This window comes from Eublepharis macularius, chromosome 8, assembly GCF_028583425.1.
Source record: "Eublepharis macularius isolate TG4126 chromosome 8, MPM_Emac_v1.0, whole genome shotgun sequence".
NCBI classification, from domain to species: Eukaryota; Metazoa; Chordata; class Lepidosauria; order Squamata; family Eublepharidae; genus Eublepharis; species Eublepharis macularius.
In genome coordinates, this window is record NC_072797.1 from 11,985,234 (window position 1) to 12,006,237 (window position 21,004).

Below are 21,004 nucleotides of genomic sequence, written 5' to 3' on the forward strand. Positions count from 1 at the left end.
TTGGCAGGGCTTGGCTGGAGATGTCGACCAAGACACAGCCCTGTCTACCAGCAAATCCACGGCACTTGCCATCGAGAAGTCTAGAGTTGCCCATTCCCAGCCTAATATATGAATTAAAGGGGGCCCTGAAGTCCTACTGTCATTATCCGGTCTGAAACAATGCAAGGAAGAGCTGCGCACGGCCTCCAACCTGCCCAGAATGCCCTCCAAGTCCTTGCGGAATCAAGTCGACACTCTGGTAGTTGAGAACATCAAGCCCAGAGATACATGAGAGGTTTCTCTGAGGTAATATTCCTAAACATCCAAGGTGGCAGTTTAAGAGTGCCTGCCAGTAAGGGATCTGGCTTTGACTTTAATATAATTTGAGGCTTGTTGACAAAAAGATAAAAGTAAAACCAACAAGCAAGACAGACTTAATGATGTGCAGCTGATATCTTGTTACTTTGCAATGTCACCTTAGCCCAATTTAATCTATTTTTCTATTTCCTAAAACCCAAACCAGACTGTCTACCAACTGAATTTTAACTGCCCTTTTTAAATTCAGAGGACTTATTAACCTAAAAGCACCTGAACCAGTTTATAAACAGCAAAATCAGAACATAAAAACAGTATCATAAGCAGCACAGTTAAGAACAGCACAATAAAAGAAGTTGTAAGAACAGTTCAGCCAAGTGCATAAAACTTACTAAGCGACAAACTCACTAGCATAACTTGCTCACTGTTAAACTCAACCAGATCTAGTTAATTCTTTAGATAACACTTTAGTATCTAGATTTGGAAGCTGCTTTTTGAAAACTGTATTTTCCTGAACTCTGGCTGTGACCCAGATTTAGTTATATGCTATTTCAAGAATTAAGGAGACACCCTACTGGACAAATCTAGAGCAGATGACAAACAGAAAATAAAGAAAAAGGAAGAATCACTCTACTCACTCAGTGCCCTTGAATGATCAGGGTTTCGAATACCTTTCAGCTTTAGCCTCTGTAACAACATGGCTGAGGTGAGCTGGCGCACAAGATACACAGACATTGAGTAACTCTATGGGGAGAAGACAAACAAAGCAATGTATCATGAAGCTGCCCTGACTCATAGCAATAGTTCCTCTAGTTCCAGTGAAGTGAGTTTTCAGGAGGAATATGAAATCGAAAAAGTTTTCCAGAAATACAGCATGTTATTTAGAATATTTGTTTTGATATATCTGGTTAGCGAAACCTTTTTTTTTTAATTATATTTTATTCAACGTTTTCAATAATATTTTTAAAACAACAAGAACCAATTAACAACAGTATATTACATACAACAATCAGAAAAGTACACCTCCTGTTACATGGTTCAATAATATTCAGTTATTTGAGCGGCTGTTGTGTAACAAAAATATATAGGAAAAGCTCTGTTAAACAAATTTTTTCCAGGTTTGGTTACTGCTTAGGGGTGATCCTATTAATGTGCCAACTGGTATCATAAATATGCTAGGGAATAGTAGAGGTCATGTTTCCTGCTTGCATTTGCCATATTTTCATCTTTTGTTAAGTAATCTAGAATTGGGGACCATTGCTCCAGAAGGTGGGATTTATAGTTTTGGTTTTCCCTTTGGGCAAGTTGATCCAAAAGTTTTTCCATTATAAAACGGTCCCAAATTCGGGCTTGTCAATTAGAGATTGTCGGTGTGGATTTTTGTTTCCAATTAGAAGCTATAATTAGTTTTGCAATCGCTAATAATGTGAGCATTAGATTTATTCTGATTTTTGGAATCCTTGGATCTTTCCAGTGGCTCAATAAAATTACTTCGTATGTTCTAGGTATTACATATCCAAAAATAAACTCTATTTCCTTAATTACTTTATCCCAGAATGCTTTTACATATTTCCACTCCCACCGGCAGTGGAGAAAGGTCCCCAGCTCGCCACAATTCTTCCAACATTTAGGAGAAATAGCATGGTTTACATGATTGAGTTTGACTGGCGTCAGATACCAGTGAGAGTGTATTTTTACAGTCTGCATTTTGATATTTATAATTCTAGAAGTATAGATGTGAGATTTCCAGATTTCCTTCCAGTTGTCATTGGAAGGATCTATGTTACATTCTTTTTGCCATATTCTTTGATAGGACAGCAATTTGTTTCCCTGCTTTACATTAATAAGGATATGGTAAATTTTAGAAATTAGCCCATTTTGTTTATCTGTATCATTTCTTAACAATTGTTCAAATTCTGTGAGGGTTTTTTTAGAGCTTTTTTAATTTCTTTATCTTCTGTGAGATGTCTGATTTGTAAATATTCAAACTGGTTAGCGAAACTTAAAGATTGCCCCATGCTATTTTATGTCTCAGTACATAGCAATGAACACATGACCTATTTGATTATGGGAAAAGTATCAAAGTTTGATTTAAATATTATACTAAAAAATTCAGAGCTCCATGTTGAAAATATTTTTATAGGGCCAATGCTTGTAAAAATGTAAAGGGAATATACCATGTACTTCCTTTATTCTGTTTGGATAAGAAAAAAATGGCAATGAAACTGTTAACACATTCATCTAAGGACATCGAAAGGACTGTGCATGCTAGGCCATAGACCTGGTTCAAAAGAAAGTAACGGTCTCCCAGGGTGGGGCACTCATTTTACTGTGCCTCTTTGTAGCATCACTTGTGTTACTTGTTAGTTCCATGTCAGACTAGCTGTGCGGGTCAAATCAAAACAACTATAATTCTTATGCCTTCCTCTCATATTAAGGGAGGGATACTGTAATTGCTAATCAGGTGAATTCATAAACTTGCGATTTTCTGTATTTGTGGTTATAGTTCCTTCTCTATTCACCCATCAATAAAGCCTCCATGTACTTTCACTCAATTCCTAGCAACGAACACATGAAAAACCATTAATACAAAGTACCGTGCTTGCTTAGTATTGTATTGTGTATTGCTTTTAATGTTATGGAACAATGAATTTTCTTAGGAAAAATAAAGCAGTAGAAAAATTGCTGTTTTGGAATATTTCCCATACCATGCAGCTCAATATCCTCTCTGCTAACTGGCAGCAACTCTCCAGGTTCTCTCTCAACACCTGCTATCCAAGATCTTTTAACTGGAGATACAAGAGAGATTGGATCTAGGACCTTCTACAGGAGCCACAACTCCTCCTGTAACAATGAACATGCCAGGAACTGTCTGGCTGAGCAGGTGCTATTGTGTCATGGACAAATCTAAGCCTATTTAGTGCAGATAAAAATGCATATTAAAAATACATCTCGACTAGTTAAACAAATAAAGTAAGCCAGCATGGTGCAGTAGAATATGGGACCCCCAGGTTCAAATCCTCACTCGACAGAAGCTTGGCAGGCAACCTTGAGCCAGAAGTCACACACTCTCTCTCAAACTAGCACACCTCAGAGGGTTGTTGTTGTGAGAACAGGATGGGTGGACAATGCTAGAAACTGCACTTGATTCCCACGGGGGAAAAAACGGGGTATAAATATCTGAAAATATATACAGGTACAGGAAAGTGTGTTCCATAAGAACATTACTTACGCTTTTCACTTGAAGCTGTTCTAAATTCTATAAAGAAAATTATTTTAAAACACATAAAAAGCTTCCAACTCACCTTTCCAATTTCAGATGCCCAGGAAATAGAAATCTGATTCGGCACTGCCGAGGATAGCCTAACTAATGACGTAATGTTCAGCGGACGGCCAGGCCTCTTTTGCTCAATTCCATTTTTGGGTGGTGGTGCATATCCCTAGAAAGCCGACCAAAAATAATTTTTCTTTTTCAGGGAATAGTTGGGCTAACTACAAAACTCAAGAAGGGTAGGGAAAGCACAGCTAAAATGGGATTTTTGTTTATTAAAACGTTTTATTCCTGCCTTTCCCCATGGTTCAAGGCAGCTTGCACCAGATTAAAAATAGTTAAAATCGAAATAAAACAACAACCCCCCAAACCAAATCCCTTTTATTTCTGTGGAAGAGTTAAGTAGCATTTCTAAGTCCCATTTATTTTGCCAGGAACCATGAACACAGTTAAGGGGGGAAATACCTACTGCAGGAACGTCCATCATGCCCCCTTCCTTATAGGCTTCTGGCGGTTTTTAAGCATGCCTTGGATCCTCAAGGACTTCAAATAGGATTTTATGCCACTCAGGTTGTATCCTGTTTTAGGCTGTGAGCTCACTGCATTTTTAGACTTTTACGTATTGAACTTTTTAAGAAAGGTGAGACACGTTGCCTAAATTAAATATTTCTTTGTGCTGACATGGCAGGCTGGGTTTGTAACCTTAAACGTGGCTCTTAAAAAAAAAAGAAAATCAGTTTTTTAAGTTAAGGTATATTGGAGGGGTAGGTGAGATGCTGGAATAACCAGAACTGATGAGAATGAAAAGCGGAGATTTTTTTATGGGGTTAAAGAGATTCTTACACACGCTTTGCAGAAAAGGAAATGGTAAGACGTGAACTGCTATCTGTAATTCAAGTGTGAATCAGATTTATGCCAACGTACTAAACAATTGTGCAGGGTGTTTCTCTGTATTACTTATTGCGAGATCTCATGTAAGTAACTTCTTATTAAGGGATGTGCAACAGCCAGGGTTTAGGCTGCTGAAACTTTACAGACTATTCATCAAAATGTCAACTATGCATAATGTTAAGTTGTTCGGTGTCAGTTATGCAAGTGGGCTTTTATACTGGCTTTGATGATCTTTTCCTCGGAATTCTGACATATTATCATGGCTCTTTAACTCTAAAAGTCAGGGAATTCCGCATTAGGTTTTGAAGTTTAGCACCAGCAGAAATCTCAAATATTTAACAACTCACCGGCAATGGAAAAAGTTTTCCATTTACTTTTATGCACAAACTACTCGGGTAATTATCCTCTTGAGGGCAGCTGGTCTCTGCCAGGCACAACCTATTTGCAGAAGAGAATCTTGTTAATTGGCAATATCACAATCCAAGTTAAACTATATGCCAATTTTAAAAATGGATATATACAACATCTGCGTAAAACTCACCTCAGCTGAACTTGCACAGTATAATCTCTTCTGCCTCCTGGCAAAAAGTCCCTGTTACAATAAAAGCAGCAGTTATTAGACAGTTCTAAGAGTGCTTTCTCACCAATAAGCCAACATGCCCCCAAATATAGAGAATATCACCCATATTTTAAAGTTTCCCTTGCTCAAGTGTCTAGATATTTGCAACAACATAGCAAACGTGCTTTACTTAAAACTGCACATTCTTGCTATGAACAACGGCTTATACAGGGGACAAAGTGATATAACCATTTGCCACAAACAGCAAGGACCACAACTATTTGCTTGTAATGGAAAGGGGAAACATATGGCCAGCTTTCACAGCTGTAGAGATAAACCTAAATGGGAAGCTGACAAATTGCTCTGAAGAAATTAATCAAGGAAAGAATTAAATTCACTAAATAGGTCAATTTACTGCATTCTAAGTATTAAAGTTTCAGCGCTGTCTATCGACTTGCTATTATACAGTCACATGCAATGTCACTTAAAGGTGGCTGCGATCACACAATTTATCACACACTTACACTAGATTCTCAGTTCTGAAAAAGATACCCCATCTTGAGGTGGCCTAGCAAAACGTTTCATGCTACGGCAGAGTCCAGTAGCATGCTTATGGAATCCAGGTCTGTCTCAGTGCTTGCAAGGTTTGTCTTTTGGGTTTAGAAGCAACCCTAAAGACGCTGAAACTCATCATGCGTTTGCCTCCAAGGGGGATACAACGTCCAGAGATAAAGTGAAGTGGTTTCCCCGCAGTTTCATTTGTCTTCCAATTTTTGTCAAAACTGTGTGAGTAAACTCATGAGAACATCCCATCATTACCTGGAAATGCAGATTTCTCGGACTTGTTGAGGTGTTAAAGCAAAGATGAAGAACTTCTCCTGAAACCTCTGTATACTGCTCTGTACTAAAGAAAAGTGATGATGTTGTGAGATGATGGAAGTAATCCAGAATTGAATTGAGAAAGAGGCAAGAAAGTAAGTAACTTCCACCATGGGATAAACACACAGGTGACTTCAAATGGAAGGGCTATATTCAGGAAAGATTAAGGTCATAAATTAATCATCCGTAGGCATTAAAGTTTACTGACTGCTGCAAATGTTTAAACGTTTAAAATCTTTATCTTCTGTAATGTATATTAACACTTTGAAATAAAAAATGTATTTTAAAAAAAAGATTACTGACTACTCTTAAGTTCCAGAAGCACTTATATTTTGCAGTCCTCAGGAGTTCAGAAATATTGGCTTTAACTCTGGGCTGTACAGTAATAGTGACTGAAGACAGTTGTGGCAACTTGGAATCCACACACTATAACCAATGCTTATAAATACCAAAATAATTCTGCCGATACAGTTCTGTTATCTGAATGGTTCTATGCCAACAGAATCAAGAATGCAGAATGTAAACATTCAGCACTATACCATACACACAACCAAGACCATGATGGTAAGAATGAAAAAAGTAGTTTGAGGATCATGTAACTCATTCCAAAACTTCTACACTAGTTCCATTTTCTTCACAGCAATGAGACTAGTTGCTCACAAGATCAGTAAGAACATTGTGGTTAAGGACAGTGTCTGAAATGACAAAGCACAGCTTGCAATCCGTCAGCAAACTGAAACCTCACTGAGATCTGAAGCAGTCAGCAGCATGACTCGAAAACGATGGTTTGATGTGATGTTTAAGAGCCAAGCTGTAAGTGATGCATTACACGTGGAGAGTACTTGATTGGTTCCGCAAGTTTACTTGGGAAGTGTAGTTGGAGACTCCTTCCCCTGTTTTCCCTTCTCCGTTTTTAAGAATGGATGGCGGAGTAGCAGCGGCGGCAGCCTCAGCAGCTCCTTCTGCTGCTGCTCACCACCTGCCAGCTTCAGGCTCTGTTCGGGGGCAGGCAGCTGCTGCTCTCTCCCAGGGCGCCCTGCATCCGGCGGGCTGCCTGCCCCCGAGGAACTGCTCTGGAGAAAGCTGCTGCTACTTTTAACATGCCCTGGCTCCAGTTTTCCTGCTGGAACTTGGGGGCAGGGGAAGGGCATGTTAGAGAATGGAAGATTTGTTTTCACTTATCATGAAGCTTCCTTTCTCGGTGGTCCAGGAGTGGGCAGTCCTTACTCTTGGGATATAGCTCCTCCTCTCCGAAGGCACAGTTAGTCAGCTGATTTTGATCCCAGAGAGGAGGAGCTTGTCCCTGGAATCGCCAGTCTGTTCCCAAGCCCTGACTCCCCTCACGATACCATGAGAGAAAACTACTTCCCTCAACTTTTTTTTTTAAACAGTAAGGTCCCTCCCATGACACTTGTGGGAGGAAGACCACTGTCCTAACTCTCCATCCAATCCTAGAAGCCGCCCCTCAAGAAAACTCGGGTGAGTAGGACTGCCCCGCTCCTCGACCACTGAAAAAGGAAACTTCACGGTAAGTGAAAACAAATCTTCCGTTCTCCAGTGGTCCTAGGAGTGGGGCAGTCCTTACTCTTGGGACATACAAAAGCCGTGAGCCCCAGGGAGGGTCGTCCGGCTTCCAGGTCAAGAGGGCGTGTTGTAGTACCCTCCTTTCAAAAGCTGCCTCAGTGGCGGCCAACTTATCTATCCTGTAGTGTCTAATGAGTGACTGTACTGATATCCATGTGGACGTCTTATTGATTGTCTCTAATGACTAAAGAATTTATAGGTTGCCGATGTCGCTGCCCCCCTTAGTGAGTGAACCATGTCGCCTTGAGGTGTTTCCAAACCTCTGGCTTGATATGCCAGAATTATGTACCCTCTGCTCTACCTACTTAACATGGAAAAGGGCACTCTCTGTCCCAAGGAGGACCTCCTGAAAAAGATGAAAAACACAACTAGTGTCTCAGATGTTTGAAAACTGTTTTAGTCCTGCTCAAGCAGAAGCTCATGGTTCTGTGTATATTAAGGTAATGAGATTCCCTTTCCTTCTCGTGCTTTGGATTAGGATAGAAGGAGGGTAATACTATCTCTACTGTCATCTTGAAGGAAAGAGCAGAGCTTCCGATCTACTGCTAGTGCCTACAGTTCTGACACCTGTCTAGCTGATGTGTTTCCCATCAGAAAGATGGTCTTAAAGGCCAACTCCTTTAGAGGACATGAGGACAGAGGCTCAAAGGGGTCTTTGGATAATGTTTCCAGTACCAAATTAAGATTCCACTCGGGAAAACCAGCAAACCCTTGGGGGATTTAACAATGAGGTCCCCCTTTGGAATCTGTTGATATGATGGTGATGTGTAAGGGAATGTCTCTTCCTAGAACCCTAATTGGCGAGATGTTCGCTACCTGCTGTCTAAAGGTGATGGCATTAACATTTTTATTCAACCCTTCTTGAAAGAAGGATAGTATCTCCCTAATTGGCCCCTTAAGGGGTTCCATGCCTCTATCCATGCACCTCGTCTGGAAACGCGGCAGGTATTATTATAGACTCTGTGGAACTCTTTCTGGAGGCTAACATAGTACCAACTACGCCTTGTACGTGATACAACCCTATTGGTTGTTTGCATTCAACCTCTTGGCTGTGAGGCCTGGCAGAGGGTATAGTATTGTTCCCTGCATCAACAGGCCCTACTTCAGTGGGAAGTGCCAGGGGTCCATGCTTGATAGTCTCTTCAGGTCATGAAACCACATCCTTCTGGACCACTTCTGCACATGAATCACTGAATCACTTCTGCACATTGCTGTGTATTCTTCTGAACAATTATGTGCAGTAGCTATATTGGGGAAAACAGATAGAGAAGTTGTAGAGGCAGCTTGCAGATCACAGCATCTACTCCTATGGCTTAAGGGTTTCTTCTTCTTGAATCTTGCCAAACACTGGCAGATCAGTTGAAATCTCTCTCTAGATAGCATCCATTCTAATGGGTCCATCTCTGGCTTAGCTGGTCCACTGGGGAGTTGTCCTGGTCTGCTATATGTGTTGCTTTTAGAGATTTGAGTTGAACCTTCGTCTATATTCACATGTGGTGACCTGTGGGAAGATCCTAGAATTCTACTAGACCCAGTCTGATAGCTCTAAGTTCTAAAAAGGTTTACACTGTTGATCATCTCTTCTTCAACCAGATGCCCTATTTCATTCTTCCCTGGGTGTGGGTTCCCCAGCCCCATGGGCTCGTGTCCGTGGTCATCACCATTCTTTTTGGTTCCGAGTGGGATGCCATCATGGTATCCGACGAGGTCCACCCACCGGTTGGCCTCCTGTTTGATGATCTCTGGCAGATAACTATCTTGAACCTCTTGCTCTAACATCTCTTGGTATGGTAACATGACTCTATGGAGAGCACAGACCTAGAACCTTCCCCCTTGGAGGACATCCTGATAGGATACCCCAGCAGCTGAGTCAGTAGCAACACTTCCACCTTCTGGCTCCTTAAGATCTCTGCCACCATCATCCAGATCTTTTGTTACCTTTCCTGTGACACAAAAACTCTGTCTTAAGCCCTGTCTATCACTATCCCCAGGTGCAATATTTACTGAGTTGGAAGTAAAACTGGACTTTACTTCGCTGATCATGAATCCATAACCCTGTAGACCAGTTACTGTCAATTTCATCATTTCCGCCTGCTGTAGCAGGGATGGAACCATGACATAGATGTCGTCCAGATATGGGAAAGGAGCCACTCTCTGCAGTCTATCCATGCTACCAGTGCTACTAGGATTTTGGTGAACACCCAAGTTGGTGCTTTCAGGTCAAAAGGCAGAGCCCTCTATTGGAAGTGCCTCTGAGAAATCAATGGAAGCCAGGCAATCTTCCTTCTGAATGGCAGACAAATTTGCGCATTTCCATTCCGAACTTTCTTGTCCTTACGTGTCTGTTTTATTTGACCAATTCTTTTGGAACTGGAGGAAAAACCCCAGGTGGTACAGAGTTGAATTTTCAGTGAATATCCATTGATCACTGTATCCAGCACTACCTGTCGCTTACTGTTTGCTGCTAAGGTTTTGCAAAGCATTGTAAGCACCCTCCAATCACATTTGTGTCTGCTGCCGTAGCATAATCACGCTGAGTTCCCTTCTCAGGTTCCCTGGTATTCCAACAGGATTTGTTGAGGGACTACTCTCCTCACAATGTTTGGTCTGTAACCTTCCTTAAATGGTCTAGTGCATCCCGAGTGGAAAGGATACTTAGGCTCTCGAAAGGACTAAAGCCTCTTCCTCGAACTCCCTCCTTCTTTCAGGAAAGGACTTTCTGCTTCTCTTTATCCAGAGCTTCTCTAAACAGGTTGATGTCTTTGAAGGGAACCATGGTTACTTTGGCTTGCGCCTAAGGGTCAACATTCTAGTTCCTAAGCCAAGCGTTGTGCCTGGCTGCAATGTTGAACCCATGGTTCTTGTTGACCATAGCAGAACATCTAAGGAGGTGCAAGGACTATTTCCAGGGCTACTTTCTTAGTTCTGTCCTTCAGCTCTTTGAACATCTTGCTGCTCACTGTAGCCAGGTCTGAGGCCCAAGAAAATGCGACTCTAGCCAAGAGCGAAGCTGTTGCCCATGCTCAGAGAAATGTAGTAGAAGCTTCCGAGTTTCTGCACACAGCCAGTTCAAACCACCTGACACAGGAATCTTTGGGTAGGGCTATCTGTGTCAGTGGGCAGAACGGGATTGGACAGCAGGTTGGTTACTGGATCATCCACCACTGGCAACTCGATCCTCTTAGTAGTCTCTGGAATCAGTGTATAAGACTTGGAAAAAGGAGATAACGTGGTTAGCTTTCGGGGGTTTGCTGGTGTTTCCCTCTTAGCCTTCTTCAGGTATAAAAGGCTACTGGAAAGGGGAATCCCTGGTAGAGTTGCTCCCAATTTTAGGGAGGATCCTCTCCGACCCTTCTGGGAACTCAGGGTCAATACCTTAGGGAGCAATCTAGAATACAGCTCCTGGGGAAATGTCTTGTTTGCCTCAGAGTGACTATGTGTACTAGGGAAAATTCCCTTCTTTTAAAAAGGGGGGCCCTTTTTTTTTTGCACCTTGGCTGAGGGAGAACCTGGTAGCACAACAGTCCTCCAGTTGGAGGCTTAACAGAGGGCTGTGCTCAATGGCACTTGTCTCTCTGAGTTGGGGGGGGGAGGATCCCACCCCTTTTATCATCTTGGAGTTGGACACCCCCCCCCGGTTGACCCTCTTGACCATCTAAGGGTCCAGGCGCTAGGCTACTTGTTGGTACTCCTTTAGGACCTCTTAGGATTCCTTATTTCTATCTTGAGCCATGCCAGTAGGTTTGTTAAATAATAATAACTGTGCTTATGTACCGCACATCTGGGAAGATCAGTACCAATCAGAGCTGTGACAAGATCAGAATTATCATTATCCTCCCCCAATACTACTGGGTAGCTGAGGCTGAGAAAGGAGGTTTACCCAAGGCCAGCCATCTTTGCTCGGCATCGTGGTCGTGGCCGTGGCACCTAGGAGGACCTAGGGCCATCGGCTCTAATGCTCATAGTCGCTTCAAAGCGATACGGGGGTGGGGTAGGGAGGTAGGGCCTTTCCCTTCCCGTGCGAGCTCTGCACTGCCTGTGTCTGGCAGTTTCTTCTTCACCGGGATCGCTGCGCTCTACAGAGCGTTGCTGAAGGCGTCCTGCTTGGAAGGCAGGGCCAGAAAGACTGGTGATTCCAGGGACAAGCCCCTCCCCTCCAGGATCAAAATCAGCTGACTGACCCTGCTTTCAGAGAGAAGGACCTATATCCCAAGAATAAGGACTGCCCCACTCCTAGGACCACTGAAGAAAGTGACTTGGGGTAACTCCTATTATAAGTCTTCCAGGTGATTCCTATGTAAGGGAATGGAACAGATTTGGCTGTTACAAATAAAGGATGACAGGCTGCTTGTTCCTTGATTAGTCCCGTTTATCCTACTTTTATCTATCTGTACCCCATGAGAGACTGGAACCTCTGACCTGTCTCATTGTCTATTATGTGCAGTAGCAAATTCTGTTCTAGCCCCTTATATATGGAATCACACTTGAAAGATTTATGACATGATTCGCACCAAGACCCTCTGCTCCAACTCCTCCTCTTCTTTCTCGTTGCCTTCTGTGATCTTTCTAAAAACCTATAAAGTGAGCTCTAACTCAAAGGTCATGCTGCAATAAATGTTAAGACTTTTAGGTGCCACTGGACTTCTGTTTTAACCATCTAAATTTAGCCACTGTAGCACCCGTACAGCCAAATCACGAATGCTCATTTATCCAAGTTAACTCTAAAAGGAAACATTTTGAAAATAAGTTTTCGATGACTCTTTCCAAGCTACTATATCAAGCACAAACAAATGTATTCAAGGGACTTTTTGTTTCAGATTCTTAATGCTTAGGAGCAGCAGACCTCATTGAACCTAACCCTCGGTGCAACTTTGCTATTGCTACAAAGCTTTTGTTACAGCTCCGTGGTTACTTTTTTTGCAGTACTATATCCTCAGTAGGTTTTATTTGCTCCATTTATACCTCCCGCTTCTCCCTGGGGGGGACCCAAAACAGCTTATTGCGTTTTCCTCCATTTTATCCTCACAGCCAGACCGTGAAGGAGGAGGTTAGGCTGGAAGTGTGTGGTTAGCCCAAGGCCACCCAGTGAGCTTCCAAGTCACAACTGGGTTTACCGGAACCTAGTCTGACCACTACATCACAGTGGCTCTCAGATTTTTTTAAAAAAGTGAAAAACTTTAGATATTTGTGTAAGTGTGTGCTTAACATTTTTCTATACTTCAGTCATCATTTAGTGCCTGAATGAAGGAAAGTAATTATCAGCTACGTCCCACTGTTTTCCCTTGTACATACATACATGCAAGCTTCGTTTCTATCATTCTTCTCCTAGAGAAGATTATGGCAGACTGTTCATGCGTTACACCAAGAGGTTTACAGGCGTTCCATATGCAAGACATTAAGGAAGGCTTTACCTACATCCAAGCAGTGTATGTTTAAAATTTAATGCGCAGACTCCAGAACGCGCAGCATCTGCATAGCAGAGCCACTGCCTCCACGGTGCACATGGTAGTAACTTCTAAAACTTTCCCCCCAAAAAGCTTCAGCCTGAGAAAGGACATTCCCACTGCTTCATTCCGATCCACTAAATTATCCTGCAACATTTGAATGAAAGCTTACCTAAGCTTGTAGGCTTGATGAGAACATCAAGCACATCGTAAAAAGGGAGGCTCTTCAGCTGGACATCAGGGTGCACTGGTGGAATCGGAGGGGACGGCTGCTGCATTTCAAAGCGCGGCTTTGTATCCTGAAGCAGCACTGAACTGAGCGGTGAGGAAGGGGACTGAGGAGTGACCGAAGTAGACGGTATCGGCTGCGGCTGGAACCCACCCAGGTCAGGCTCCACAGGAGAAGAGCTGCTGTCCAAATTGAAGACGGGGGGTTTTATGGCAGACAAGTCTGAAAGGCCTTCTATTGTCCGGGGGTAGCGCCGCCTGTAGAGTTCTCGGATCTTTATCTGAACCGCTGGGCTGCAGCCGCTCTTCAGCAAGTGCAATGCCCTCATTAGGAGGTCATGTTTGCGCCCACTTTTGTTACGTCCAGCAAAGCCCAACAGCACTTGTAGTTCAGAGACTCGAAAACTTGATACCATATTCTGACAGGAGAGACAGATTAAAAGCATTAACACAGAGTTGGAGGCGCTGAGCAAAGAATTATGAGTAGTCTCAAAATCAGAAGAGGTTGACGATGTTCATGGGGAGCAGTTTTTCTCCTGCTTTCCTTTGAGTTATGTTCGTATCATCCAATACCATGCTATACACCAGCAAACAGGTAGGGCTATGGACAAGTGTCATAAATAAAAGCAACTTCTATTGTTTAGCACTAGATTACTAACCCAACAAAGTCATTACAGCAGGATGATTTGCAGTTCTTCCATTAAACCAATTACTGCTGATAGTTCGCAAATGTTCAGCGATATAATGCGAACCCCCCCCCCCCCACATACACAATTACTGTGATATGACTTGTACCATTCCATGCTAAATGAGACTGAAGCAGGTATTTACAACAGAACACTGGCAATTCCCAGTTTCATATAAGCGCCCTTCAAATGTAACAGAAAATACTTGATCCACACACTTCAGAAACAATACAGAAAACATCACTGCCATACATTAAATGATCCTCTCTCTGAGTAGGATCGAACCTTAGTGGCAGACTCATGAGAGATTTGGTCTCATTCTGTGCTGCATTTCTCCCCACCTTCTGGAATCTGTATTTATCAGCACTTAAACACAAAAGTTTCACGTGAACTAGTCAGCACAAACTTCCAAAACCATAAAGAATCCCTTCATACTGTTCCTCTTGTGTGCCAAGTTGAAACAGCAAGCAGACACCATTCTTGGAGAATGTCTCACAAGAGTGAGTCTCCTTTCCCTAGGGAGACACTGAAATCTGACTGCGACCCTTCTACAAAACCTGGCTGATTCTGCTATTCAAGTTAAGCAGATGCACTGACATTAAAATATATATACACCATGTATTGCGATTGTGTTTTCTGTTGGGTGCTACCTGCCACAAAAGAAGGGGAAGGGACAGGTGAAAATTCAGCTTCTTCTAATCAACCAACCAGCCCGGTCAATTATCAAAGAACAGGAAAGGTCTTGAGTAAAGTGAGTTCTTTGCACATTATGATCATCGCCTCTCTTCCTAACAGCAAGCACGACAGCCGCCCGTGTTTATCAGCAAGGCAGGGAAAACCCCTAGGTGGCATAGTTTTCTGTACGCTTTCTGGGGCTATCCAGCCATGTAGACAAAGATTTTCAATGGAGGGAAAAGGCTCTCGAATGGACTGATAAGGCCGGGATATGTTCATTAGCCTGTAGATGAGACAGAATGCTGAGGCGGTTTGTGGCTGAAAAAAGGAAAAATGGTGGAGGGTCACAAAAGAAAAAAGATTAGCCTGGTCAAGCCTTTGAAAGTTTATGGTCCCTTGGAGAGGTACTCCCTCCCCCACCAATTCTGTTCAGAGCCCAAATCCAATAGAGATTCACTATCCAAAAGTACCTCTTCACTATTACCTCCGGTATCTTTAGCCAACATTGGAAGGGCAGACACCACTATGGACAGCAGCAACAGCCACAATATAGCAGCCCATCCACGATCAACTGCTCTTCTTGCTTTGGTCTAGGATTGTGATTTGGTGTCCGGAAAGGGAGACAGACGCAAATCAACAACACCAGCCACAGCAGGCCCCACAACCACAAGATGTGTTGTAATATACACAAATGTACATGGCAGTATTTTAAAAAATTAACCCCACAAAAACTGGAGCTGAGGGTGGCTTTAATAAGTAAAGATACAATAAAATATGAAATCCATTAACAGTTGGAATAGCAGATACACAATAAGGCAGCAGCAGTAGAAGCAAAAAAAGAATTATCATTGCCAATTCTTGACAGCAATAAAAGCGGCACTTTAAAAAAGATGTTACTTTATAGACACACACATACACAAACTGCTGTCCCAAGAAGCTTATTATTTCAGTAGTGAGGCAGCCACCATAGAAGGAGATGGAAAGAAAGGGTGAAGACTGGGCAAGATGTAGTGAATAAGCAACAGAATAGGCCGTCAGCAAGATCTAGTGATGGGAAAACCCAGATCAAAAAGGACAATTTTGAAAGGTTTTTTTTTTCCCTTAAGAATTTTTCCAACTGAAGAACTGAAAGTATAGAGGAACACTGAAAAAAACTTATGAAATATTCTTTCATTTGGAATGCTTTCAATCCCAAGCTTTAGTCACTTAAAAAGAATAGTATAAAAACTTTCATGTGAGAATCTACAGCATTAGGAAATGCTCATTCTTGCACATATCGTAGACATATACAATGTATTTTAAAGATGTTTACTATTTAAATGCAACAACTATTATCCACAATTACTATGCTATAACATATGAATACTATGTTGAAGTGCTATATGCTATTACTTCTTCTGTGACAGAGACTGTATCTGGTCCATACACCTATTGCATTTACTACAAAGTGTATGTTTTTTTAAAATTTTCAGCGTTATTTTTTCCTGCTTCTCAGACAGCAAGCACTAAAGCATTAAGTACTAAAGGTAGTTTTGGGTACAGCAGTCTGCAAGCTCTGTCTGGCATTGATACAACTTTATATGCTAAGTTATAAAAGATGACTTATGTTAAAGCAGAAAAATACAGTTAGATTTGATTAGTAACAACTGGACACATTTCAATTACCCTGCAACACGTTCATTTCCCCCCCAAAGCCCATCCCAGCCATAGCTTTTAAGATTTCTGGAAATTATACATTTTTAGCATGAATGTCTTGGTTTAAGGCAGACATTACACCAAATCAGTTTGCACTAACCATAGTATGGAACAAAAACCAGGATTTTGACTTGGAGCTGATGGTCTGCTTTTGCATCCCCTTCTTGAAGCTCAAAGGTTCATAAAAATCCCCTCTCCGTGGTGCAGCAGCCTCTAGAAGCAAAGCTGTAACTATGGTTTTTCAATTCAGACACTGCACAAAAATAGTGACTGCACTCAGCTGTCACGAGCAACAGATTGGGCACAAAAGCCAGCTGCTGCCATGTTCACACTTCCCCCTCCCACTATGTGCAACGCTCAATTCAAAACTTTCTGGCTTGATCCAATTCGGCCGTCAGGCTGAGTGCAGGCATCTGGAGCTTATTCCCCACAATCCAAGTTTCTCATCCGTGATAGGTTTTTTATCCAGATTTGTGGAGAACAAAACTCATTCCACTTTCCAGGGGTGCCTGCGTTTGGATGTCATGGCAAACTGAAGCTCGATCCAAACAGGAGATATTAATTTGAAGAGAAGGTAAAATGAGCAGCATTCACGCTCAATCCGTCTGCTCCAACACCTAAATGGAGCCAATGTCTTTACAGACCACAGTTTGCAAATTCACTTCAAATCATGCTTTCCCATTAAGATTTTCCAGTCCCCAATTCATCAGAGTGAGTAGAGAAGTCTATCATGGGTGATCAGAAAGATAAGCTATGAATATCGAAGCTTGTTGAAAAGTTCAGTGTGCATGCAGTAATCTGAAGTAGTGGGCATCTTACGTGCTGCTCTTTAAAAAATGGTTTCTTCACCACATGTCTAGTCTACTTCCTAAAAAGATCACACATCCATTCTTCTCCTGTAGGAATACTAGAAGCATAAACAATGAAATTAACGGCAGCTTTCTCTAACCTTATTTATCTGGGTCAATGCTTACTATCTGTATCCAGCTTTCACAAACGTCACTCACTCTCCACAAATGTTTGCAGTTTCCTCCTTTGTGTGAAATGTTTATAAGAAAGAAGACTTATTACAATGTGTCTAGTCTGCTTTTCTCATCAAGACTCAAAAGCAGACAATTGCTACCGCAATTTTCAGAATCCAGAGGAAAGGTTTGTTTTTGAAGTTGCCTAGTCATAACAAATATTGCACAATTAGGCAACAATGATACCAATAACCAGAAGAAAGGCTGACCAAGCAGTACCAGGATGAGAGGACAGAAGGTGGCTGGCAAAAAGAACCATTGCAAGCCAGGGGAAAAAAAGCCAGCCATGCAACAAGGTGAAAGGGACTGGGAGGAGAAGCCACAGCACTGGGTGAGAAAGTAACAAGCAGTGGAGGCCAGGAGGAGGAGGAAGCATGCTGCTTCCCCAACTCCCATCCTGGGCAGGAGAGAAGGCCAGCAACTGACTGGGAAAGGAAAGAGTTACTGCGTTCTTCCTTCCCTGCCTCCAGCCCCCGCCCCCCACCAGAAAGAGAGGCAGGCAGGGCAGAAAGCTTCCCTCTAACACAACCCATGAGTTTCTTGTGACTTTCCCCTACTAGTTTTATACTAGCTCTTCTCTCAGAATTTTGAATTTTTTCCCCCTACCTGGTCAATTACTGTTTCACTTTTAGCTTCATGCACAGTGACATAAACAGACATTTAACATTTGGAGATAGCGTTTGCAATGGCTTTAAGAATGGTAAAAAGAACGGAAATGGTCTTTGATACTGCCAAGGAATTACAGGGATCCCTTCATTGAAACCAATTTGAATTCAATCCTCACGGTACTAATTCGGTTGAAATAACAGCAAATAAGGTTCTAACTGAAGTATTTGTAATTTTATTGTTAGAACAGTGTTTGTTTATGATCATTTGGGGGTAATCTTACTTGCATGACAGAAGTTTCCAATGCTAATGAGGTAGCTTTCTGTGGCTTAGCTACGTATCTTGATCGTCTTTGTAGGCGACATTTTCTTATATCGGTCACCATGTTTGTGTCTGGAAAACAAAAAAATAGTAGGAAAACATAGGTACATGGAAAGTGCCTATGGAGATTTTTTTTGTTTGAGATCCGTAGCAATACTATTGTGTTTATTAAGAATTTAGGTGAACTAAGAATAGGAATACAAAGCTCATCCATGTTCCAGGCAAGCAGGGCTAGGTAATCTGACCAAATATTGGCATGGATTAGTCAGATGTTATCAACTACTATTTAAGATTTCTTGAAAGAGATGGGATCATCAACAGGAAGTTAAATATTTCTGATGTTTTGTTAGTATAAGTTTGCCATTTAATTTCTAGTACCATTCTATGCATCTAAGAAAAGGTACTTTCTCAACATTTAAATGTAAACACTAAAAATAAATTAGGTTGTTCTTCCCTTTGGTTGTAATGAAGCTGAACCGTCTCTCTATAATTTAATGTCTCATAGTATCTTGTGGTTTGGATTTAGCAAACAGTGAACAGCAGTTTTTCTTCTAGAAGACTCCACTCTACCATAGGAGATTTACAGAGCATACTGCTGAATTATAGGAGGCGGCACACAATAAATTAGTCCTACGCTAAGCCCCTGTGTGCTCTCAGACTCCTGTTTGCGCAATTACAGGAGAATTCAAATGGGAGAAGCTGTTCTGTGCCGCCAACTACATCATCCTCTGCTCCGCAGATTCTCAGCCAAGCTCAACCAACAACAGATGATTAACTGACACCGCTTAGGTAGTCAATGTTTGTATACAGCTTCCGCTTCTTAAATGTAAAAACTGAGCACAGCGCTAGTGAGCAAGGCATAGAATGGAAGTGCAAGAGAAACAACCAACTTGCTGCTGTTAATGTTTTGGAAGAAAAAACCCCGCCAGAAGTTTTTTTTAACATTTAAGGCTCAAGGGACAGGATGACTACACCCCTAACGAAGTTTACACCTTAGGACATATTTTTATTCTGGTGATATTGTAACAAATGAACTACAGGTAACTCAGCAGACAAACAAAATGAAGTTACTAAGAACAAAACTGAAGATGGAAGTGGAAAAAATTAATCCCAATCGAATGTAAGAAGGGTTCATAAAACAAGCACCCTAAGTGCCTTGGGACAAGATTCAACATATTTGAATCACGTTCATCTTTACATCAACTGGACAACTTCAGAAGCTGCCCTATGTTGAATCAGACCATTGGTCCATCGAAGTCAGTATCTACTATAGCGGCAGCCTCTCTCCAGGATCTTGGGCAGAGGTCTATTCTCATCACCTACTAAATAATTCTTAACTGGAGATGTTGGGGACGGAACCTGGGACCTTCTGCATGCCAAGTAAATGCTCCACAGCCCCTCCCTTTCCTCCAAATGAAAATTTAAAATGCATATTGGAAGTATACTTTGTACATAACTCCCTTCTGGGCATTCTAGATGAAATTATATATCTGCCCTGAGCCTGCTGGAAATGCGGGGAGGACGGAATAAAAGTAGAAAATAAATAAATTAAATGTCAAACGTATTAAAAATTGTTTCACTGAAAACATATCAGCTTTTAAGTCTATGTAACACAGCTACCCACTACGCCAGCCACTATTACACATCTTTTCAATGTTATATATACTATCAAGGGGTCAGCAATGTCCTTCCATTCCCTACACTGGATAAACAAGTCAGTCCTTATGCTAAAGAATAAATGGACATAAACCTGACATGAAAAACCACTGCACTTAAAATCCAGTAAGAGAACATTTTATTCTAGGGCATTCCAGTGCTGACTTAAAAAGTGGCAGTCCTCAAACAGAGAAGCTACAAAGGAAGATTACAATGCAAGATTGCTGAACTTGAGTTCATTCACAAATTCAAAACAATGGAACACCCCTCCCCCCCTTGGGACTGAATAGAGCCAAAGGATTCTTCTCTCACTAGGGATGCTAATTTCTGCTCAGATCAAGCTGCAGCATAGGACCTGCATCCTGATTCCCTTCTTTGCAGCACCTCTTCCATCTCCCAAGTAGAATTTTAAAGGTCCGGGGATCTGCATTCCTACTTCTATCGGATGAAGCTCCGAGTCTCAAAAGCTTATACTCTGAAAACTAAATTGGTCTCTAAGATGCCACTTAACTCAAATTTTACACAAAGTATTTTATTGCATTCCATCTGCAACACTGTCCAACTGATCTTGTGATATAAATAAGGTTGTGCTCTCATATAAATGATGAAATATTAGCATCATTTAAAATGACCCAGTGTAACAAGATACGACTCTTACCTACTTCTGGTCAATTAACTAATAACTATGATCAAATAAATTAACATCCTACTGGCACAATTAAGCAACCTGTGGGAAGCATTAATTAACTCCATCTTCCAGATACTAGGAAAGGTTTGGGATGGCGGGCAAAGAAGTGACTTGTGTACCCAAATACCTAGTCTAAAAAGGATCTCCTTAGCCTAAAAAAAAGAATAGAAAAATCAGAGAACCAAACAATATACTCAATTCCTGGAATGCATGTTGTCTTAACATAGTATTTTGATTTGTGATCTAAAGCAATGGAATTCTGCCTAAAACGTTTGCTTCTCGTCATCATAACCCATTTGTTTTGCAAACACTGCATCAATATATAAAAATCCTCTATTACTATACTGCAATTCCTCCATTTCAATCAACTTGAGAATCATCCCCCCAAATAACAATGTTCAACTAATTTTAGTTTGCCCACCCCCAAAAAAACTTAATCTGTTCTCCCCACCCCCAAAACCCTTCCCTAAAACTGTTCCTAAATCAAAGATAACATTCAGTAGCA

The 21,004-nt window shown here is 41.6% G+C and overlaps 1 protein-coding gene across 3 annotated transcripts in view; it reads right to left on the minus strand.

Annotated features, from left to right (window-relative positions):
- PIAS2 (protein inhibitor of activated STAT 2) overlaps positions 1-21,004 on the minus strand; it is a 40,461-nt gene that overhangs the window by 14,952 nt on the left and 4,505 nt on the right. For 2 of the 3 annotated variants that reach the window (XM_054986946.1, XM_054986948.1), the window contains exons 2-8: positions 18,118-18,227; positions 13,095-13,569; positions 5,835-5,919; positions 4,998-5,048; positions 4,804-4,894; positions 3,600-3,734; positions 933-1,038 (exon numbers count right to left, since the gene is read on the minus strand). In XM_054986946.1, coding sequence (XP_054842921.1) covers positions 933-1,038; positions 3,600-3,734; positions 4,804-4,894; positions 4,998-5,048; positions 5,835-5,919; positions 13,095-13,569; positions 18,118-18,219 — 1,045 coding nt within the window. In that variant the 5' untranslated portion in view covers positions 18,220-18,227. The remainder of the gene's footprint in view (positions 1-932; positions 1,039-3,599; positions 3,735-4,803; positions 4,895-4,997; positions 5,049-5,834; positions 5,920-13,094; positions 13,570-18,117; positions 18,228-21,004) is intronic. The other variant, XM_054986947.1, reaches the window with a different exon arrangement.